This window comes from Argentina silus (assembly GCF_951799395.1).
Source record: "Argentina silus genome assembly, chromosome: 14".
In the NCBI taxonomy this organism is placed as follows: Eukaryota; Metazoa; Chordata; class Actinopteri; order Argentiniformes; family Argentinidae; genus Argentina; species Argentina silus.
Genome location: NC_139668.1, coordinates 3,471,753 through 3,489,012, shown reverse-complemented (window position 1 = coordinate 3,489,012; position 17,260 = coordinate 3,471,753). Strand labels below are relative to the sequence as shown.

Below are 17,260 nucleotides of genomic sequence, written 5' to 3'. Positions count from 1 at the left end.
GCTTGGCAAATCAGCAATGAAAAGCAGTAGTGTCCATAATGTGTGGCATGAGGGCCACTGTTCATGGGCTCTGTTCATGAATAATGTTTTCTAGCCTATCAACCCTAACCCTAACCCTTTGTAACACCTCTGTAATAACACTACATTTTCCCAATTATTTTGTTCCAGAACCGAGGAAGGTTTAACAAACTGGCAGCACGTTCTCTGACACTTCACAGTCATGGAACCGTGACAACGGTTGCAATGCCAGGGTCAGTTAGTAGGGAAGAGAGCGGACTGTTAGCATTTCCCATAAAGCATTGAGTTAACACCTACCGTAGAAGAAGAAGAGGGATTTTTCGAGGCTCTACAGCTACAAATAGCTAGCTAGATAAAATGAGTTATTACTAGATTGATGAATACGAGTTGCTTTATGTTTTTATAATTGACGTTGCTCAGTTGTAGACAATATCGAAACATGAATAAAAAAAATGAAAGCAGTCGAATAATATAAGGATTTAGCAAGTATCATAAAGAAAGTTGCCTCGCTAACTTTTTGTCTAGTGCATGCAATGAGAAAACGCACTGGAGAGGTCAGTGTCCCAAGAACTTTAAGGTAGGCCTGGTCCAGAAATCCTTGCCCCTAAACCATAGGCCAGGGGTGGTCAAACCTCATCAGGGAGAGCTACCTCATGATTTCCCATCCTTGTTCAACTTATCAGCTGCATACCCCGTAGCTCTCCTTAAGCAGGGGTGCCTGATGGCCATCAGAAATGTTCATAGTGTTTATAGTATCCACCACTCTGAGTATACAGAGGGATCATTTCAGTCTTACAGACTAATTGTGTTCTATATCTGAACATTCATTCAGGCCTGGCTCATCTTTAGCTAAACAACAGACCACTGTATTCTTTCTGTATTCCTTCTGCTCCCCAGGTGAAGGCCGAGAGCACATCGAAGGCATGCGACATCAAGATCAGATCTCCTTGACGTGTCCCAGGTGGGGAAAGACATCTGTGACGGCCTCTGGGCCTGTTTGCCTTACCTGTGTTCTGTTTAAGACAGGTATGGTCCTAACGAGCTAATGACCTGCAGTGGCGTGGAGGCCTTAAGATGGCCAAGGCCTGTGGTTCTCGCTGGCCAGTTTTTTGTCCGGGCAGAGCGCCCTTTTTATTTGGTTGTGTCCTTTTTTGCTTTCTACTATACAACACCCCTCACAGATACACTTATCCCCCATGCAACACTCCACATTCACACTGATGTACTGATTTCCACACCTTATCTAGTTATGATTATGTTCTTTAGTTTTCATTTTTGAATACATTTTGGTTAATCCTTAATCCTTTACCTTGTGTTTCCCTCTTTTGTTGTGGCTAATGAGCGGTCGCAACACATCTTCAACCGCTGGGCTAGCTCACACAGAAAGTGCACAGTCCACCTACTGGACCTGAAGCCCCACAGGAAACCTGAGCTACTGTTGTAGCTCAGGCTGTGCTGTAACTAGAGTACGGTGTCCATCTCCTCAGACTACTACCTTCTCAGGTCTCCGTCCTCCACTTGCTTCTTCTCAAAAACCATTGGAGGAGAACATCTAATGAGAGGAAGATCTTCTCCTCCAATGCGTTTTGAGTAAGAAGCGAGTGGAAGACAGAGTTTGTTCATGAATACATGAACAAACCCTAAAGTTACAAAAAAACAGACAGTGTTGCCTAGCTGTCAAAATCGTGAATGAATGTCGTGATGTAGTAAGAAAAGGCACTCCCTCATTTGGAACTAACCCTAACCCTAACCCTTCAAATAATCACACTTTTTTTCTTTAACGGAATGCTGAAATAATTTGATATGCATCAGGACAATTAGAAAACAAATGTTAAGTTCAAAAATGTGTTAGTTGGCCATCAATTTCTTAGTAAAAGTCCCCTAGAGGACCATTTCTCATTCACTATCATTGCTACACATTGCTGGCCTGGTCTCCTCCTATACCACAATATGATACGCTAGTAGCATTACCCAGAAATGCTAATTCTCCTGCATCTTGCTTTCACTGTCTTTCATTTGATATACTCTTGCTCTAATAACACCAACTAAAAATGCTTTACCATATTGGGTAACGATAGATACATTTTTAGAAAGGTATCCAGACACACTTGTGGAGTTTGCTGTCAAGATATAGTTGTTAATTTTGTTTACTACAGTCCACAGACAATGTTTGTAAACACTGAAAGGGGTCTATAACATAGGTCTATAACACATTGTAAGCCTATCCATGAGAATTTCTCAAAGACGCCCCCTAGTGGTTGTTTTGTTACCTAAAAGTTGACTCGCTACTGCTGTGGCACTAAACCATGCTGAAAAATGTGACCCAGCTAGAAAGTGGCCACAATGCGTATACAAGCCGGATTCCAGTGACAGGTGTAAAAAGGCCCTCAGTTATTCAGAAGTTCTTATAGCATGTGCTGCCAGTAACCCTTCCCAATAACAGAGTTGTGAGTGACCAAAGGTGTATGTGCTTTTGTTGTATGTATTGATATTGCTAATTCCCAAATTGTGTAGTTACATTCAAGCCCTTTCGTAAGCACTAGTCTGTCCTTGTTGGACCTTCTTTGTGTGTTGTGTATTATTTCTCAGTTCTGTTTTGTTAACCTCTTGTTTCTCCCCTTTGTCTCACCAGACAACCACAACTCCCAAGCCATTACCTTTGCCTACCAAATTAGGCCTACCTCTGTTTTTCATGTGCCTCATAAATATACTTAAAGGGACACTTTAAATTTGTTTTAACTTCACATTCTTTATCTGGAGCACCATACCAGTGTGTACATAGTGAAAACAGCTATGATTTTGTTGTTGTCAAATATATGAGAAAAAATGTCCTCAAGAAATATAATAATAATAATAATAATAATAATAATAATAATAATAATAATAATAATAATAATAATAATATTATAACAGTGTTACATTTGATTAGATTTACAAATGGATAAAACAGTTAAGCAAATAAAAAACACAAATATAAGTAGAAACAGTAAAACACAACACATTTAAAATGAATAAGGGCAGCATCCATTAAAGGCTATTCTATAAAAATGAGTTTTAAGAAGAGATTTAAAAGAAAATACCAATCTTGCTAGCCTAATATCCTCAGGCAGGTCCTTCCAGAGTCTAAGGGCAAAGGCACGGTCACAGTCTTCAATCTAGACTCCGGAACGGCCAGAAAGGATTTTAGGCTGTGCTGAAGCTCATAAGGGATTAAAAGGTCTGAAATATAGTCCGGTGCCAGACCCAGCCGAGCCTTAAAAGTTTCAGTAAAATCTTAAAATCAATTCTAAAACAAACAGGTAACCAGTGTAGGAAGGCTAACATTGGGGTGATGTGGTCTCTTTTCCTAGTTCTGGTTAAAAGCCTAGCTGCTGCATTTTGGACTATCTGTAACCGTGAGAGGGACTTTTAACTGAGAGAAGAATAGAGGGAGTTGAAACAATCTAAACAAGATGAGATGAATGCATGGATGACTTTTTCTAGATCGGCAAATGACAAGAAAGGCTATCATTATGACCCCCAACTGGGGGGGTCAAACCCCAAAGTTGTATTCAGTGATTTTCAATAATTACACCCACAAACAAGTGGGAGTTGTCCCCATGGCTGGAAACACTAGTTGAAAAACTAGTTTCTGAAAATCACATCCTAAGGACATTTCCCTTATCTTTTTGACTACAGAATGTAGAAAATGTTTGTTTTCACATACCGTATGTCGACACTGGTATGGTGCTGGAGATTATTAATATCTGTTTAAAACATGTGTTTCTTTAATGGATTCTCACCTCCTGCCTAATAATTGAACTCTGACCAGTGTCCCCTAGCGGCAGCTTACCAACCTGAACCAGCCTTAGCCTAAAACAGTCCAAACCTTCATTTATACTACTTAAATGGTTTGTACATAGTACAGTATCTCTGAATCCAAAAATGTAATTCACATTCAATTTGAAATTGATAACAGAAAATGAAGAAACAGCAAAAGCACTGGCTAATTCAGTAGTTCCCACCTGTTTTAAAAGATCATCTATCGTCCCTGTGCCCAAGATCACCTCCCCAGCCTGCTTGAATGACTACAGACCCGTGGCTCTAACCTCAGTGGTCATGAAGTGCTTCGAGAGGCTGATTAAGGATTACATCTGCTCCTCCCTCCCTCCGACCCTGGACCCACTGCAGTTCGCATATAGACCAAACAGATCTACAGACGATGCAGTTTCCCAGGTCCTCCACACCACTCTCTCTCACCTTGACAGGCAGAAGGGGGGCTATGTGAGAATGCTGTTTATAGACTATAGCTCAGCGTTCAATACCATAGTCCCCACCAGACTGGCTGATAAGATGATTGGCCTAGGACTGAACATTCCCCTGTGTGCCTGGATCCTGGACTTTCTGACGGCCAGGCCACAGGTGGTCAGGGTGGGTAGACACACCTCCAGCTCACTCACACTGAGCACAGGGTCCCCCCAGGGCTGTGTCCTTAGTCCCCTCCTCTACTCCCTGTACACCCACGACTGTGTGGCTAAGTCCAGCGAAAACTCCATCATCAAGTTTGCGGACGACACGGTCGTGGTGGGGCTGATCTCAGATAACAATGAGAAAGGCTATCTGGACGAGGTGGCGGACCTGTCACTCTGGTGTCAGGAGAACAGTCTCATCCTGAATGTCTCCAAGACAAAAGAGCTGATTGTGGACTTCGGGAGAGCACAAAAACTAAGGGCCTACACATCGCTGGACATCGGAGGGACTGCTGTGGACAGGGTGAGCAGTTTTAAATACCTGGGAGTCCACATCTCAGAAGACCTGACCTGGACTACCCACATCAGTTCTCTGGTGGGTAAGGCAAGGCAGCGCCTGTTCCATCTCAGGCAACTGAGGAAATTCAGAGTCTCCCAGAGGATCCTTCAGTCCTTCTACTCTGGAGCTGTGGAGAGCATCCTGGCTGGCAACATCACCGTCTGGTACGGTAACAGCACGGCCCAGGACAGGCGAGCTCTGCAAAGGGTGGTACGCCTGGCGGAAAAAACCATGGGAGCTCCAACCCCCCCTCTCCATGTTCTGTACACCAGGAGGTGTAGGACCAGAGCCTGCAGGATTATGAAGGATCCTCACCACCCGAAACATGGACTGTTCCAGCCGCTGCGGTCAGGAAAACGCCTCCGCTGTCATGCAGCAAGAACAGAGAGGCTAAGGCTGAGTTTCTTCCCCCACGCCATCAGAATCGTCAACGATGACCCCACCAGTGCCCCCCTCAAGACACTCACACATGCACTGTCATCTTAACACATATGCACACACATAGTCATCCATCTGCTATTTATATTGCTTACTCATATGCTTACCGGTTATACTGTTCATATTGTTTATACTGTTTATACTGTCCATACTGTATATTTTTTAGTACTTCTATTTTTATTTTATTGTATTTTAAAACTTATTGTATTGTTGCACTACTCTGTGGCACTGTCACTTTTGCATTTCACTGTATACTTGTATGCACGTGACAAATAAAGAATCTTGAATCTTGAATCTTGAAGCATGAAAGTCAACCTGGCCGAATGGCTCAGTGGGTTCTGCCTCTCAATTTCGACAATAATCTATTTGGGACCTGGACTGTATGAAGTGAACTCTGTCATGACTCGTGAGAATCATCTGGATTATGCTACAGAAGAAAGAACATTAAATAAAAACATGTCAAAGCTCCATAACACACTGTGCTGTAGCTCCCTCTAGTGAGGAATAGCAGTACACATATTTGCTACACCATGCAATTCAGGGTCATGCTTGTTTGTGTGTGCGTCTGTGCATATGATGTGTGTAATTACACGGCAGAGCAACGGCAAAGAAAGAGCAGGTGATCCAGGTTGACGTTATAGTGGAATGTTTTTAACTTTACACGAAGCCATCGATCATAAATTATTCTTTAATAGTTCACCAAACTCCCACAAGCAAAAATGAGGCCCCAACGATTATTCCTGCTGTGACTAGCCTTGGATACCTTTAGAGAATACCCAGAGGGTTCTTCACCAACCACTACAACCAAAGCAGAGGTGCCTTGCTTTTGGACAGAAAGGATATACGATACTATAGTGAAACCTTTGCAAATTGATACTTCGGATGACAGGCCTACATGTGGATACTGTAGCTAACAGCTATTATCAGGCACCCCCCATTCGGTCATGCCCACGATCAACTGTTTTCATCTACCTCTAGCGCTAATTTGAAGACAACAAGAAAAAAAGTTCACTCCTCCAATAAGAAGGTATCTGTTTACCTACTTCCATGACAATTCATCCACATTTAGCTTAGTTGTCATAGTTTTAAAATACATAATGTCTTTAAGCGATGTGGGACCTGCTGTGAATCTTAAAATTCGACATTTGCAACAACCCAGAGCATTTTAATACCATGGTTTTAATATCACTAATGGAAGCGCAAATTTAGTTAACAAATTTAGTTCAATAAGTTAGTTGCTTTGGCTAGGGCAGGTGAGTCTTGAGTCTGGTTTTGAAAGTGCCGTTGGAATCAGCGGGAGAGGGTGTGTGTGTGGAGGAGGTCAGAGAGGTCAGGAGAACGAAGTGATGCGGAAGTTCAGGTTTCCTCGATGTCATGAATGCAGATCCTGATTCAGAAGTCAGACTTCAGTGAAGAAAACTGCTGCCCCTCAGTCGATAGGCTTCAGCGTATCGAACACAGATTTCAATGCAGAAAGCAGTGGTATCATTCAATGTTGCCGAAATCAATGAATGTAAGCTAACTGAGTTTGCTTGAATCAACCGTCAAGACATTTCCTTTACCATGCAAGCCATCAAAAAGTTGTTATTGAATAAACTAAGTATCCAAGTATCCAGTACTCTGTCCTACATGTATGCCTAACAATTCTGTTTTAGCACGTTATAATATATAATAAATATGTTGGGCACACGGCATAGGGCACACATTTAGGGTAATGTGCAGTTAGCCTGCCCCAAAGCAGGTCAGAGCTTCAGGATTTGTAGCTATAGTAGTTTACCTGACTAAATGATGAGACAACTTTGTGACATGGGTATATATATGGGTATATATCCTGAGTTGGAGGCTAGATTTGGTCAAAACTAACTTGCTAACTCCCTTAGCTGGCTTCATAGTATACCCCTTTGGTGAACTGACAGAGGTCACCAGCCCTCACTGACCTTTGACCTGGGGGCAGTGCTGTAAAGGGATTTCTTCTTGTCATGGCTGATGTCAGGCCTCCCCTCAGCATCCTTCTCTTGGACCTCACCAGATCCACTGGCCTTCGCAGTACTGGAGAAAACAGAAATCAAATGTTCAGTGAGCCACTACTATTAAGGGACAGTTCGCTCAAAAACCAAAGTTTGTCAGATGCTCTAAGATCTCAATTGTTGTCTTCTGATAAGATGAGTCCACATTCCAAGCCATCTTTTGTCTTGACCCAAATACATGTCTGAATCACAAATCTTTTGACTTTATTTGGTGCTAATCCTTCCTATTCATGAGGATTTTGGCATGATGCTGCATCCACACTACCCAAAGGTGTAAGACTCGACATTACACCACATTAGAGGTCTCTTTAGGGAGACAGAACTCGAGCCCTTTCTCTAGCACTGTGACTGCCTATGGCACTTATTCTTACAGAAAGTTGTACTTGCAATGACTGTGATGTATAGTTGATTCACTTACTGTACTTTAGATAAATGTAGTTATGGTAAGTCACTCTGGGTAAAAGTGTCTGGTAAATTACTGAAATGTTCATTTTAAAATGAATAATAAAATGAATAATTTCTCTGAAAGGAATGGCTTGGGTTACATTTCAGCAAAATGGTAACACAGTTTTCCAAACTGGAAAGGAAAGTTGGACAGTATCCTTTATGTTTTCTGCAACAGCACATGAGGGTAGTTACATCATTGATTTGTACAGACTGACACTTTTCAACCAACGTCTTTGTTAGAGGACAAAATAAACACAACTTGGCTTGTGAAATATATCAATCATCCAATCAATATCTGAAGAATGCAGGATTTCACTGATGTTCTTCAGGCTAATGACTGATAATACTGTTTGTTCTCCCAGGAAGTTATCATGAGTCGATAATGTGTCTTTTTGGACAGAATATACAATCTCCACTGCAAAGATGGTTTGGAAAGATGCATGGTTAATAATAAGCTTCATGTACCGTACCAGTCAAACGTTTGGACACACCAAGAGTGTGCAAAGCTGTCATCAAAGAATCTAAAATATAAAACATATTCTGGTTTGTTTAACACTTTTTTGTTTACTACATAATTCCATATGTGTTCCTTCATAGTTTTGATGTCTTCAATATTAATCTACCATGTAGAAAATAATCTAAATAAAGAAAAAACACTGAATGAGAAGGTGTGTCCAAACTTTTGACTGGCACTGTATATTGTGGGGATAACAGGCTCTTGTCTATAAAAGAAGTTTGATACACTTAAAAGCTAGAAAACAAAACACAATCAGCCTAAATTAAATATCTTCTTATTGTTGTGGGGGGACATGCATCGTTCGGCCTGTAGAGGGAGCTACAGGACCGTGGCCGGGGTTGTGTCGGCGAGACTTTTGTTGCACACCTGCTGCGAATTAAGTCTCGCCGGCGAATGTTTAAGATGGGTGTGCTTCTGCCATTTCAGTAAGGGAGCTAAGCTGGAGAAGCAGGCGGCGAGAGCAGAGCAGAGCCGAGCCGAGCACCAAAGGAGAGACTTTGAACGAGGCTGGAAAGCCGAACCGTGCCAGCGGACCCCTTTGAAAATAAACGGGAGAAATTCCCTTATCATTATACTGCGTCTGCCTCTGTGTACCACCGGACATTGTTACATTGGCGCCCAACCTGGGACACAGAAAAAGGCTAGATGGACGCGCTAACAGCGGCAATTGCAAGGATAACGCTCGTTCTCGAGCAACAGACGGCCCTGCAGCAGACCCAGCAGGCGACCCTAGAGGAGCTGACGGCGGCGAGGCTCGCGGACAGGGCCGGCGGGCCGGCGCCGGGGACCGGAGCGGCACCAGGTCCCCCCAAGGTCCAGCTGCAGAAGATGGGGGACCTGGACGACCCAGAGGCGTTCCTCGCGGTGTTCGAGGGGACGGCGAGGATCTCGGGGTGGCCGGACCGAGAGTGGGCCTACCATCTGCTGCCCCTCCTGTCAGGGGAGGCGCAGCTCGCGGCCCACAGTTTGCCGGCGGCCGCCCAACGGGATTACCAGTCCCTGGCCCGGGCGATTCGGGACCGCCTGGGCCTGACACCGGAGGAACACCGACGCCGGTTCCGGGCCATGACCATGGAGGAGGGGTGCCGGCCCTTCGCCTTCGCCCAGCGGCTGGGGGACAGCGCATGGCGGTGGCTGGACCCCGAGAACAACTCGGCGGTGGAGGTCGGGAACCGGGTGGTATTGGAGCAGTTCCTCGCGGGGCTCCCGGCCCGCACCGCCGCCTGGGTCCAGTACCACCGCCCCCAGGACCTAAAGACCGCCGTGGGTCTGGCCGAGGACCATCTCTCCCTCCCACCGCGGGGGCCACAACGACCAACCCCGGCCCCGCGGCAAGGGGGGGGGGGCCAACGCCCAGGAGGAGCCGGGGGAGCAGAAGGAGGGAGGCCGGCGCCCGCCCCGAGAACGAGATGGCAGGAGCGCGCCGATCCGGAACCAGCCCCGGCCCCGCAGAGAGCACCTCGAGCGACAGGGGGGGTGTGTTGGCGGTGCGGACGGCCGGGCCACGTGCAGGCCGAGTGTCAGGCGATGGACGTGGGGCAGGTCGTCCGCATCGGCGACATACCGGGCCCTCCCCCCGGACTAGGAGCGGCGTATCGTATTCCGGTAAGGATACAACGTGATACGCACCAGGCGGTCTTGGATTCGGGCTGTATGCAGTCCATGATCCAGGAGCGCCTGGTTCGGCCGGGGGCACTGTTGAAGGCATCGAGGGTGCGGGTGAGGTGTGTGCATGGGGACATTCACGAATATCCGCTGGTCGCTATCGAAATTCATTTTGAGGGAAAAACCCATAGTGTACAGGCGGCGGTTAGCCCACGCCTCACGCATCCCCTGATTCTAGGTGTGGATTGGGAGGGGTTTCCTCAAGCGGTAAAGAGGGCTACCGGGATGCGTGCACGACAGCTAGGGAGGTGTGTGGCGTGTAATGTGCTCTGTGCCGAGGCGGCGCCTCGCGACACTGCCGGGGAGCCGGAGCCGGCGGGGGCGCCTCACCCCGAGACTTCCTCGCCGAACTATCCGCTGCTAGGCGACTTCCCCCTCGAGCAGTCTCGTGATGAGACCCTCAGATCAGCCTTTGACCAAGTGATAGTAGTTGATGGTACTTTGATACGGCCAGACACAGTGCGCGCCCACCCCTATTTCGCGATTATCAGCGACAGGTTATATCGAGTAAGTCGTGACTCACACAGTCAGGAGGAAGTAACCCAGTTGCTGGTTCCCCGCAGCCGCCGCGAAATGGTCTTCCAGGCGGCTCATTTCAACCCCATGGCGGGCCATCTAGGGTATGACAAAACACTGCACCGTATAATGGCTCGATTTTATTGGCCGGGGATTCGGGCAGAGGTGCGTAGGTGGTGCGCGTCCTGTCGGGAATGTCAGTTAGTAAATCCCCCGGCCATCCCACGGGCCCCCTTGCGGCCCTTACCATTGGTCGAGAACCCATTCGACCGCATTGCGATGGATATTATCGGGCCATTTGAGCGGAGCACACAGGGTTATCGATTTGTGTTGGTCTTGATAGATTACGCCACCCGATACCCCGAGGCAATACCTCTGCGCAATATCTCTGCCAGGAGTGTAGCGCAAGCATTGTTTCAAGTCATCTCCCGCGTGGGAATCCCGAAAGAGATTCTCACCGATCAGGGCACTAATTTTATGTCACGCACCCTCAAGGAACTGTATGGCTTGTTGAACATCAAGGCGATTCGAACCAGTGTTTACCACCCGGCCACTGACGGCCTTTGTGAGCGGTTCAATCGGACCTTGAAGTCAATGATCCGGAAGTTTGTCCACGAGGATAGTCGGAATTGGCATAAATGGCTAGATCCCCTGTTGTTTGCGGTGCGGGAAGTTCCCCAAGCTTCCACCGGGTTTTCCCCGTTTGAATTACTCTACGGGCGTAAGCCCCGGGGTGTCCTAGACCTGTTTAAAGAAAATTGGGAGGAAGGGTCTAGCGACAGTAAGAGTGAGATCCAGTACGTCCTCGACTTGCGCACAAAGCTCCACGCCCTAGGGGCTATCTCACGTGAGCATTTGCTGCAAGCCCAGGAGCGTCAGAAACGCCTGTATGACAGGGGGGCTACCCTACGAGAGTTTACACCGGGAGACAAGGTGCTCGTACTGTTACCCACCTCCAGCACGAAATTACTCGCGAAGTGGCAAGGGCCGTTTGTGGTCACACGTCGCATGGGGGACGTGGATTATGAGGTTATACGCTCGGACCGGGGGGATAGCTTGCAGGTGTATCACGTCAATCTCCTAAAAAAATGGAACGACGTGGTCACTGTTGCTCTGGCTACGATAGTTCCAGAGAGAGAGGAGTTCGGGCCGGAAGTCCCAAAATCGAAAGGTAGCACTCCGGTCGATATTGATAACCATCTCTCTGCTAGCCAGGCCGCGGACGTTGCAGATTTGCAGCTTAAGTTCGCCGACGTGTTCTCTCCCCTGCCCGGTCGGACTACGCTCATCGACCACCATATAGAAACGCAGCCGGGTTTAACGGTGCGCACGCGTCCCTATAGGTTGCCGGTGCACAAACGAGACGTTGTGTGCCGGGAGTTGGAAGCCATGCTGGAGCTGGGTGTGGTCGAGGAGTCCCGCAGTGATTGGTGTAGCCCCATCGTGCTTGTCAACAAGCCAGATGGGACTATACGGTTCTGTGTGGATTATAGACGGGTTAATGCGGTCTCCAAGTTCGATGCATATCCGATGCCCCGGGTCGACGAGCTCTTGGACCGGCTTGGTACGGCCAGGTACTTCACGACATTGGATTGCACGAAGGGATACTGGCAGATTCCACTCTCGCCGGTGTCCCGGGAGAAAACGGCATTCTCCACTCCGCTCGGGTTATTCCAGTTCACCGTGCTCCCTTTCGGGTTGTTCGGAGCCCCAGCCACTTTTCAGCGCCTCATGGACCGTATTCTGCGGCCGCACGCCGCCTATGCTGCGGCCTACCTGGACGACATTGTCGTCCACAGTGACACCTGGCCGCAGCATGTGCGGAGGGTGGCTGCTGTTCTGCGGTCCCTGAGGCAGGCGGGGCTAACGGCCAACCCGAAAAAGTGCGTGATCGGGCGGAGGGAGATCCGGTATCTGGGGTACCACTTGGGACGGGGGGAGGTGCGACCGCAGATTGAAAAGACTGCGGCCATCGCCGCCTCTCCCCGGCCCAAGACAAAGAAGGAGGTGAGGGCCTTCCTGGGGCTGGCGGGATATTACCGCCAGTTCGTACCTGGGTTTTCAGAGCTGGCCAGTCCCTTGACGGACCTCACCCAATGGTCGGGCCAGTGCCAGGGGTCGTTCGAGGCCCTTAAGGGGGCTCTTTGTGGAGAAACAGTCCTGTATGCGCCTGATTTTAACCTCCCTTTCTCCCTGCAGACGGACGCGTCGGATAGAGGGCTGGGAGCAGTGCTGACCCAGCGCGTGGAGGGGGCCGACCGGCCGGTGCTGTACCTGAGCCGTAAGCTGTCAGAGAGGGAGGGCCGGTACAGCACCGTGGAGAAGGAGTGCCTGGCCATCAAGTGGGCGGTCGGCACCCTCCGCTACTACCTGCTGGGTCGCGCCTTCACCCTCTACTCCGACCATGCCCCCCTCCAGTGGCTCCACCGCATGAAGGATGTAAACGCGAGGATCACCCGGTGGTACCTCGCGTTGCAGCCCTTCAACTTTTCCGTCGTGCACAGACCGGGGGCGCAGATGGTCGTGGCAGACTTCCTCTCCCGTGCAGGGGGGGGGGAGTAGGTCGTCGGCCGTCGGGTCCCCGGCCTGTGTCGGGCGGTGGGGGTATGTGGGGGGACATGCAGCGTTCGGCCTGTAGAGGGAGCTACAGGACCGTGGCCGGGGTTGTGTCGGCGAGACTTTTGTTGCACACCTGCTGCGAATTAAGTCTCGCCGGCGAATGTTTAAGATGGGTGTGCTTCTGCCATTTCAGTAAGGGAGCTAAGCTGGAGAAGCAGGCGGCGAGAGCAGAGCAGAGCCGAGCCGAGCACCAAAGGAGAGACTTTGAACGAGGCTGGAAAGCCGAACCGTGCCAGCGGACCCCTTTGAAAATAAACGGGAGAAATTCCCTTATCATTATACTGCGTCTGCCTCTGTGTACCACCGGACATTGTTACAATTGTCTTTTAGCAATCACTGTTAAGGAATGAATAGAATACTGCATCATCTCTTGAGATTACCTTTTTTCTCCCAATGTCATTTATTACAATAAAATGATAATGTCACCAACAATCGGTGGATTTAGTGTGCTGCCAACAGAAGGTTCACTGTCAACAGCTTTCTCAGTCAGCAGCTGTCATCACGGTTATTAGGTCATCACAGAGTAGGTGTGGCACAAAACATACAGGGCGTTTTTCTTTACTTTGCTGAATGAAAGATGAGGTGAGTGACAAGCAAATAGAGCAAGCAAATAGAGCACAGACAAATGTATCCAAAGCAAATGTATCCCTTTGTCACAATGGATGAACTTTGACAATTTGACAGTTCATGCCTCTGTGGCTCAGTTGGTAGAGCATGGCATTAACAATGCTTAGGTTGTGGGTTTAATTCCTGCTGGGACCATACGTATATACTGAAATGTATGCACTCACTGCAATGTCAGTCGCTTTGGATAAAAGCGTCAGCTAAATGGCATATATATTATGCCACATTGCTTGTGGAGGGATTGCAGTTGCAGTCTTCATCAATGCAGTAGAATTAAACTATTCTGTTTTTTCACCTCAGGGGGACAACAGAGAGGCTGGCTCAGAGGCTTACACACAGTCAACATCAGAAAGACAAACATAGATGTCTGTCCTCATCATGTGAACGGGTCACATCCTCTTCTATTGCAATGTGTGTTCACAGTGACAGAAGCACAATGCCTGGTTTGTGTGGGCCTCTTATCTGAACCCTCATTTGGATGCAGTTGGACCGAGCATACCTGTGTAAGAAGCAGGTGCTACCTTGGGCTTCGCTGGTAGGAGAGACAGAGGGGGAGGACATGGAGGAGCGCTTCAGGGCAACTAGACTGGGAAGGTGCTTCTATAGTGCAGCATATGCATCGTGAAGCTGCCTGGCATTTGAAGACATCCAAGTCACCCATATTTCATATTCAAATGATCTACAGTAATATACAGCTCACCACATTTAACCCTGGAATCCAGTGTGTGTGTGTGTGTGTGTGGTTTCTCTCTGACGAGGATAAAAGGCATCTGGAGTGACAGGTTCCTCTTCCTTTCCCTTTACTGAGCCAACAAGGTACAACTGATACTGTAGCTCAAATTCCCCCTAGCAGCATGGCCATGAACAAGAGCTTAAACATGCACAGGGAGGGTGTAGTCATTCAAAAAAAATGACTTGTTGAGATGCAATTGTAGGATGGTTCAAGTGATGGTGTAAACGCAATTGTGGTTCCCAATGCCTTTGAAATGTATATGTTGTATGTCACTTTGGATAAAGGCGTCTGCTAAATGCCATAAATGTAAATAAATGTAAATGTAGGAAGCGTCTTCACACATGTCAGAAATGACAGATTCTAGAGACTCTTGAGGTCAGATCACCTCTTTGTGATATGTTACATCTGCTCTCTGGAGCAAAAACGTGATATGTAAAACTACTCTACACTGCCGCAGGTATAACCCGTGCAGTTGTAAGTCTTCTAAGACAAGCAAGAGCTTGTGGTATTAAAAAAAAATACATGGTTCAATAAACCATATAAAAAAAGGTATATGGTTTTATGACATTTCTGCTTTATTGGGATAGAGACAGTAGAGATTGACAGGAAGGATGAGTGAGAGAGAGGAGGGATGACATGCAAGATATGTCAAGGTTCAGAATCAAACCAGCAACCTTGCAACTATGCAGTATGCACACTAGTGTGCTACGCCACTAAGCGCCCCCAAGCTTGTGGTATTATTGATTGTTGACTGAAATATGCATAAAAATGCATGTTTAAAAACAACTTAAAATTCTACTGTAACTAACTTCACAATTTACATGGTACGGTTCAATGTCAATGTAGCTATCTCTAATATAAACCTTTCCCTAAATGCTACACCTTGCAGAGATAAGATGAATGATTTCACTCAGGGCTAACGATTTCACTACTTGACTGCTCATTGCACTGCCCAAAGTTCACTCTTATTGTTTATCTAGGGCATTGAAGTGCATAGTTGTTACTGTGCAAACACGCCGTGCCTTGTTGAATTGTACTTTACCAATAAATCCACAGATGTAAAACGCTGCTTTTTAAAACCACTTACCACATGATTGTCTTGTCAATCAACTCAATGCCCTAGATAAACAATAAGAGTGAACATTCACACAACTTGCATCAGAACTGGGCACATACCACAACCATCAAGAATGTTGTAGAATGGGAATAAATAACAGACATAAACACAGCAGTATTGTAGTATAGCATGTACGTGTTCAATTGTGTATCAATTCTGACTTTCACCTTTATTACATGTTTTTGAGTACATCCTGTCGTAGGCTTAGCTAAGTGATAGTCAGGTTGTTATGGCATTAGGCCCAACATATTGGCAAAACCTGTTGTCATAGTTACTAATCCAAAAAATGAGACTAGTGAAAAGACGGCAATGGTAGTCCTCTGTAGCTCAGTTGGTAGAGCATAGTGCTAACAACACTTAGGTTGTGGGTTCAATTCCCGCTGGGGCCATATATACTGAAAAAATGTATGCACTCACTGTAATGTAAGTCGCTTTGGATAAAAACTTTTTTTTTGTTTTTGGTGGACAGCCTTGTGACAATAGTGGCTTTGTGTTTCCACCGTCTGAGACAGGAGCTCTTGGGAGGTCACAGGTTCACTGTTCCAACTGACTCTGCCACCTTGACTGCAGTAGTATAGAGACCACTGAGGAAGGGCCATTGCTGGGGAAACTATTTTACACCATCCTTTACCTGAGAGTAGTGGGTTTGAGGGAAATGTTGGCTGTGTTTCTTGCACTCTACCTATAAGGTATTCCAAGTACGGTATACGCTGTAGATAAAGTGCAAGAAACTGCTTTTTGAAACACAGCCGTTGTGTCATCTTCTAGCACAGATGGACAGTTGAAATGACAGGAAGGCTCTATCTCAGGTAGGGTTTTTATGATATCTACTAGGATACTAGGGTTAATAATTAATACTAATATTAATAATTTCACCCAAACAATATGATCCTTCATGTTGTGAGTCGTTCAGTGGGGGGGGGGTGGGGTATTTCTCTAACATATCAATAACATGTTATCGAAAAAGTATCGTTTTTGGTGAGAAGTCATACGTGAAAGTGAAAAAGAACACTCATTTATTGAACTAAATCATGTGGCCATCCTTCAAGGGTAAACATTCCAATAACTTTTGAGTGTGATAGAGACATGCGGGTTGGATCATTGGCTTTCTTGGAGGATTATTTACGCAATTAATTTACCGCATATTCTTTTATCCATTATTCAGCGCCTTGCCTTGAGGCTTACCAGCTCAATACTGGCGAGAGATAGCAACCCCTGAATACCCAGTATTATCTATCTACAAGATAAGCGCATACCTGAAGACCACTGGCTTCCCATCGTGTTTGTCAGCAACACCATCGCTCTTACTCTTTTTCTTGAATGTGAAAAGTTTAAACTTCTTTCCTCCTCCACGACCACCTTCGTCTTCTTCGTCCACAGACTCCTTCAAGTTGGCATTGCTTTTGGAGAACCACCTTCTGAGAGTCTTTTTGGGCGAAATACTATTTTTCGCCATATCTATGGACTATGGAGAGAAAAAAAAAAAGTAGACGCAGAAAACTGTACGAACGAATAAAGGGTCTACGTTGATCAAATTCACATAAAAAGTATATATCACAATTGTAGGATAACTTCAACCACTTCAACAGGTTGTTGACAGCTGCTCCCTCGTCACTTTCTCTGCTGCAGGCGCGGCACGAGCACGGCGGAGGCAACGTGCACGCGCTTTCTTGAATATCCCTATCCGAGCATCAGGAGAAAGTGCCTGCAGCACCTGCGGGATGAGGTGTGGATTTTTTTTGTTGTTGAGA

General features: G+C 46.8%; 1 protein-coding gene across 1 annotated transcript in view; it reads right to left on the bottom strand.

The window, feature by feature from the left end:
- Positions 1 to 16,965, bottom strand: part of crybg2 (crystallin beta-gamma domain containing 2) — a gene marked incomplete at its 5' end in the record, with an annotated part of 54,344 nt that extends 37,379 nt beyond the window's left edge. The window contains 2 exons of the mRNA XM_083685008.1: positions 7,182 to 7,293; positions 16,766 to 16,965. Coding sequence (XP_083541134.1) covers positions 7,182 to 7,293; positions 16,766 to 16,965 — 312 coding nt within the window. The remainder of the gene's footprint in view (positions 1 to 7,181; positions 7,294 to 16,765) is intronic.
- Between the last annotated feature and the right edge of the window lie 295 nt (positions 16,966 to 17,260).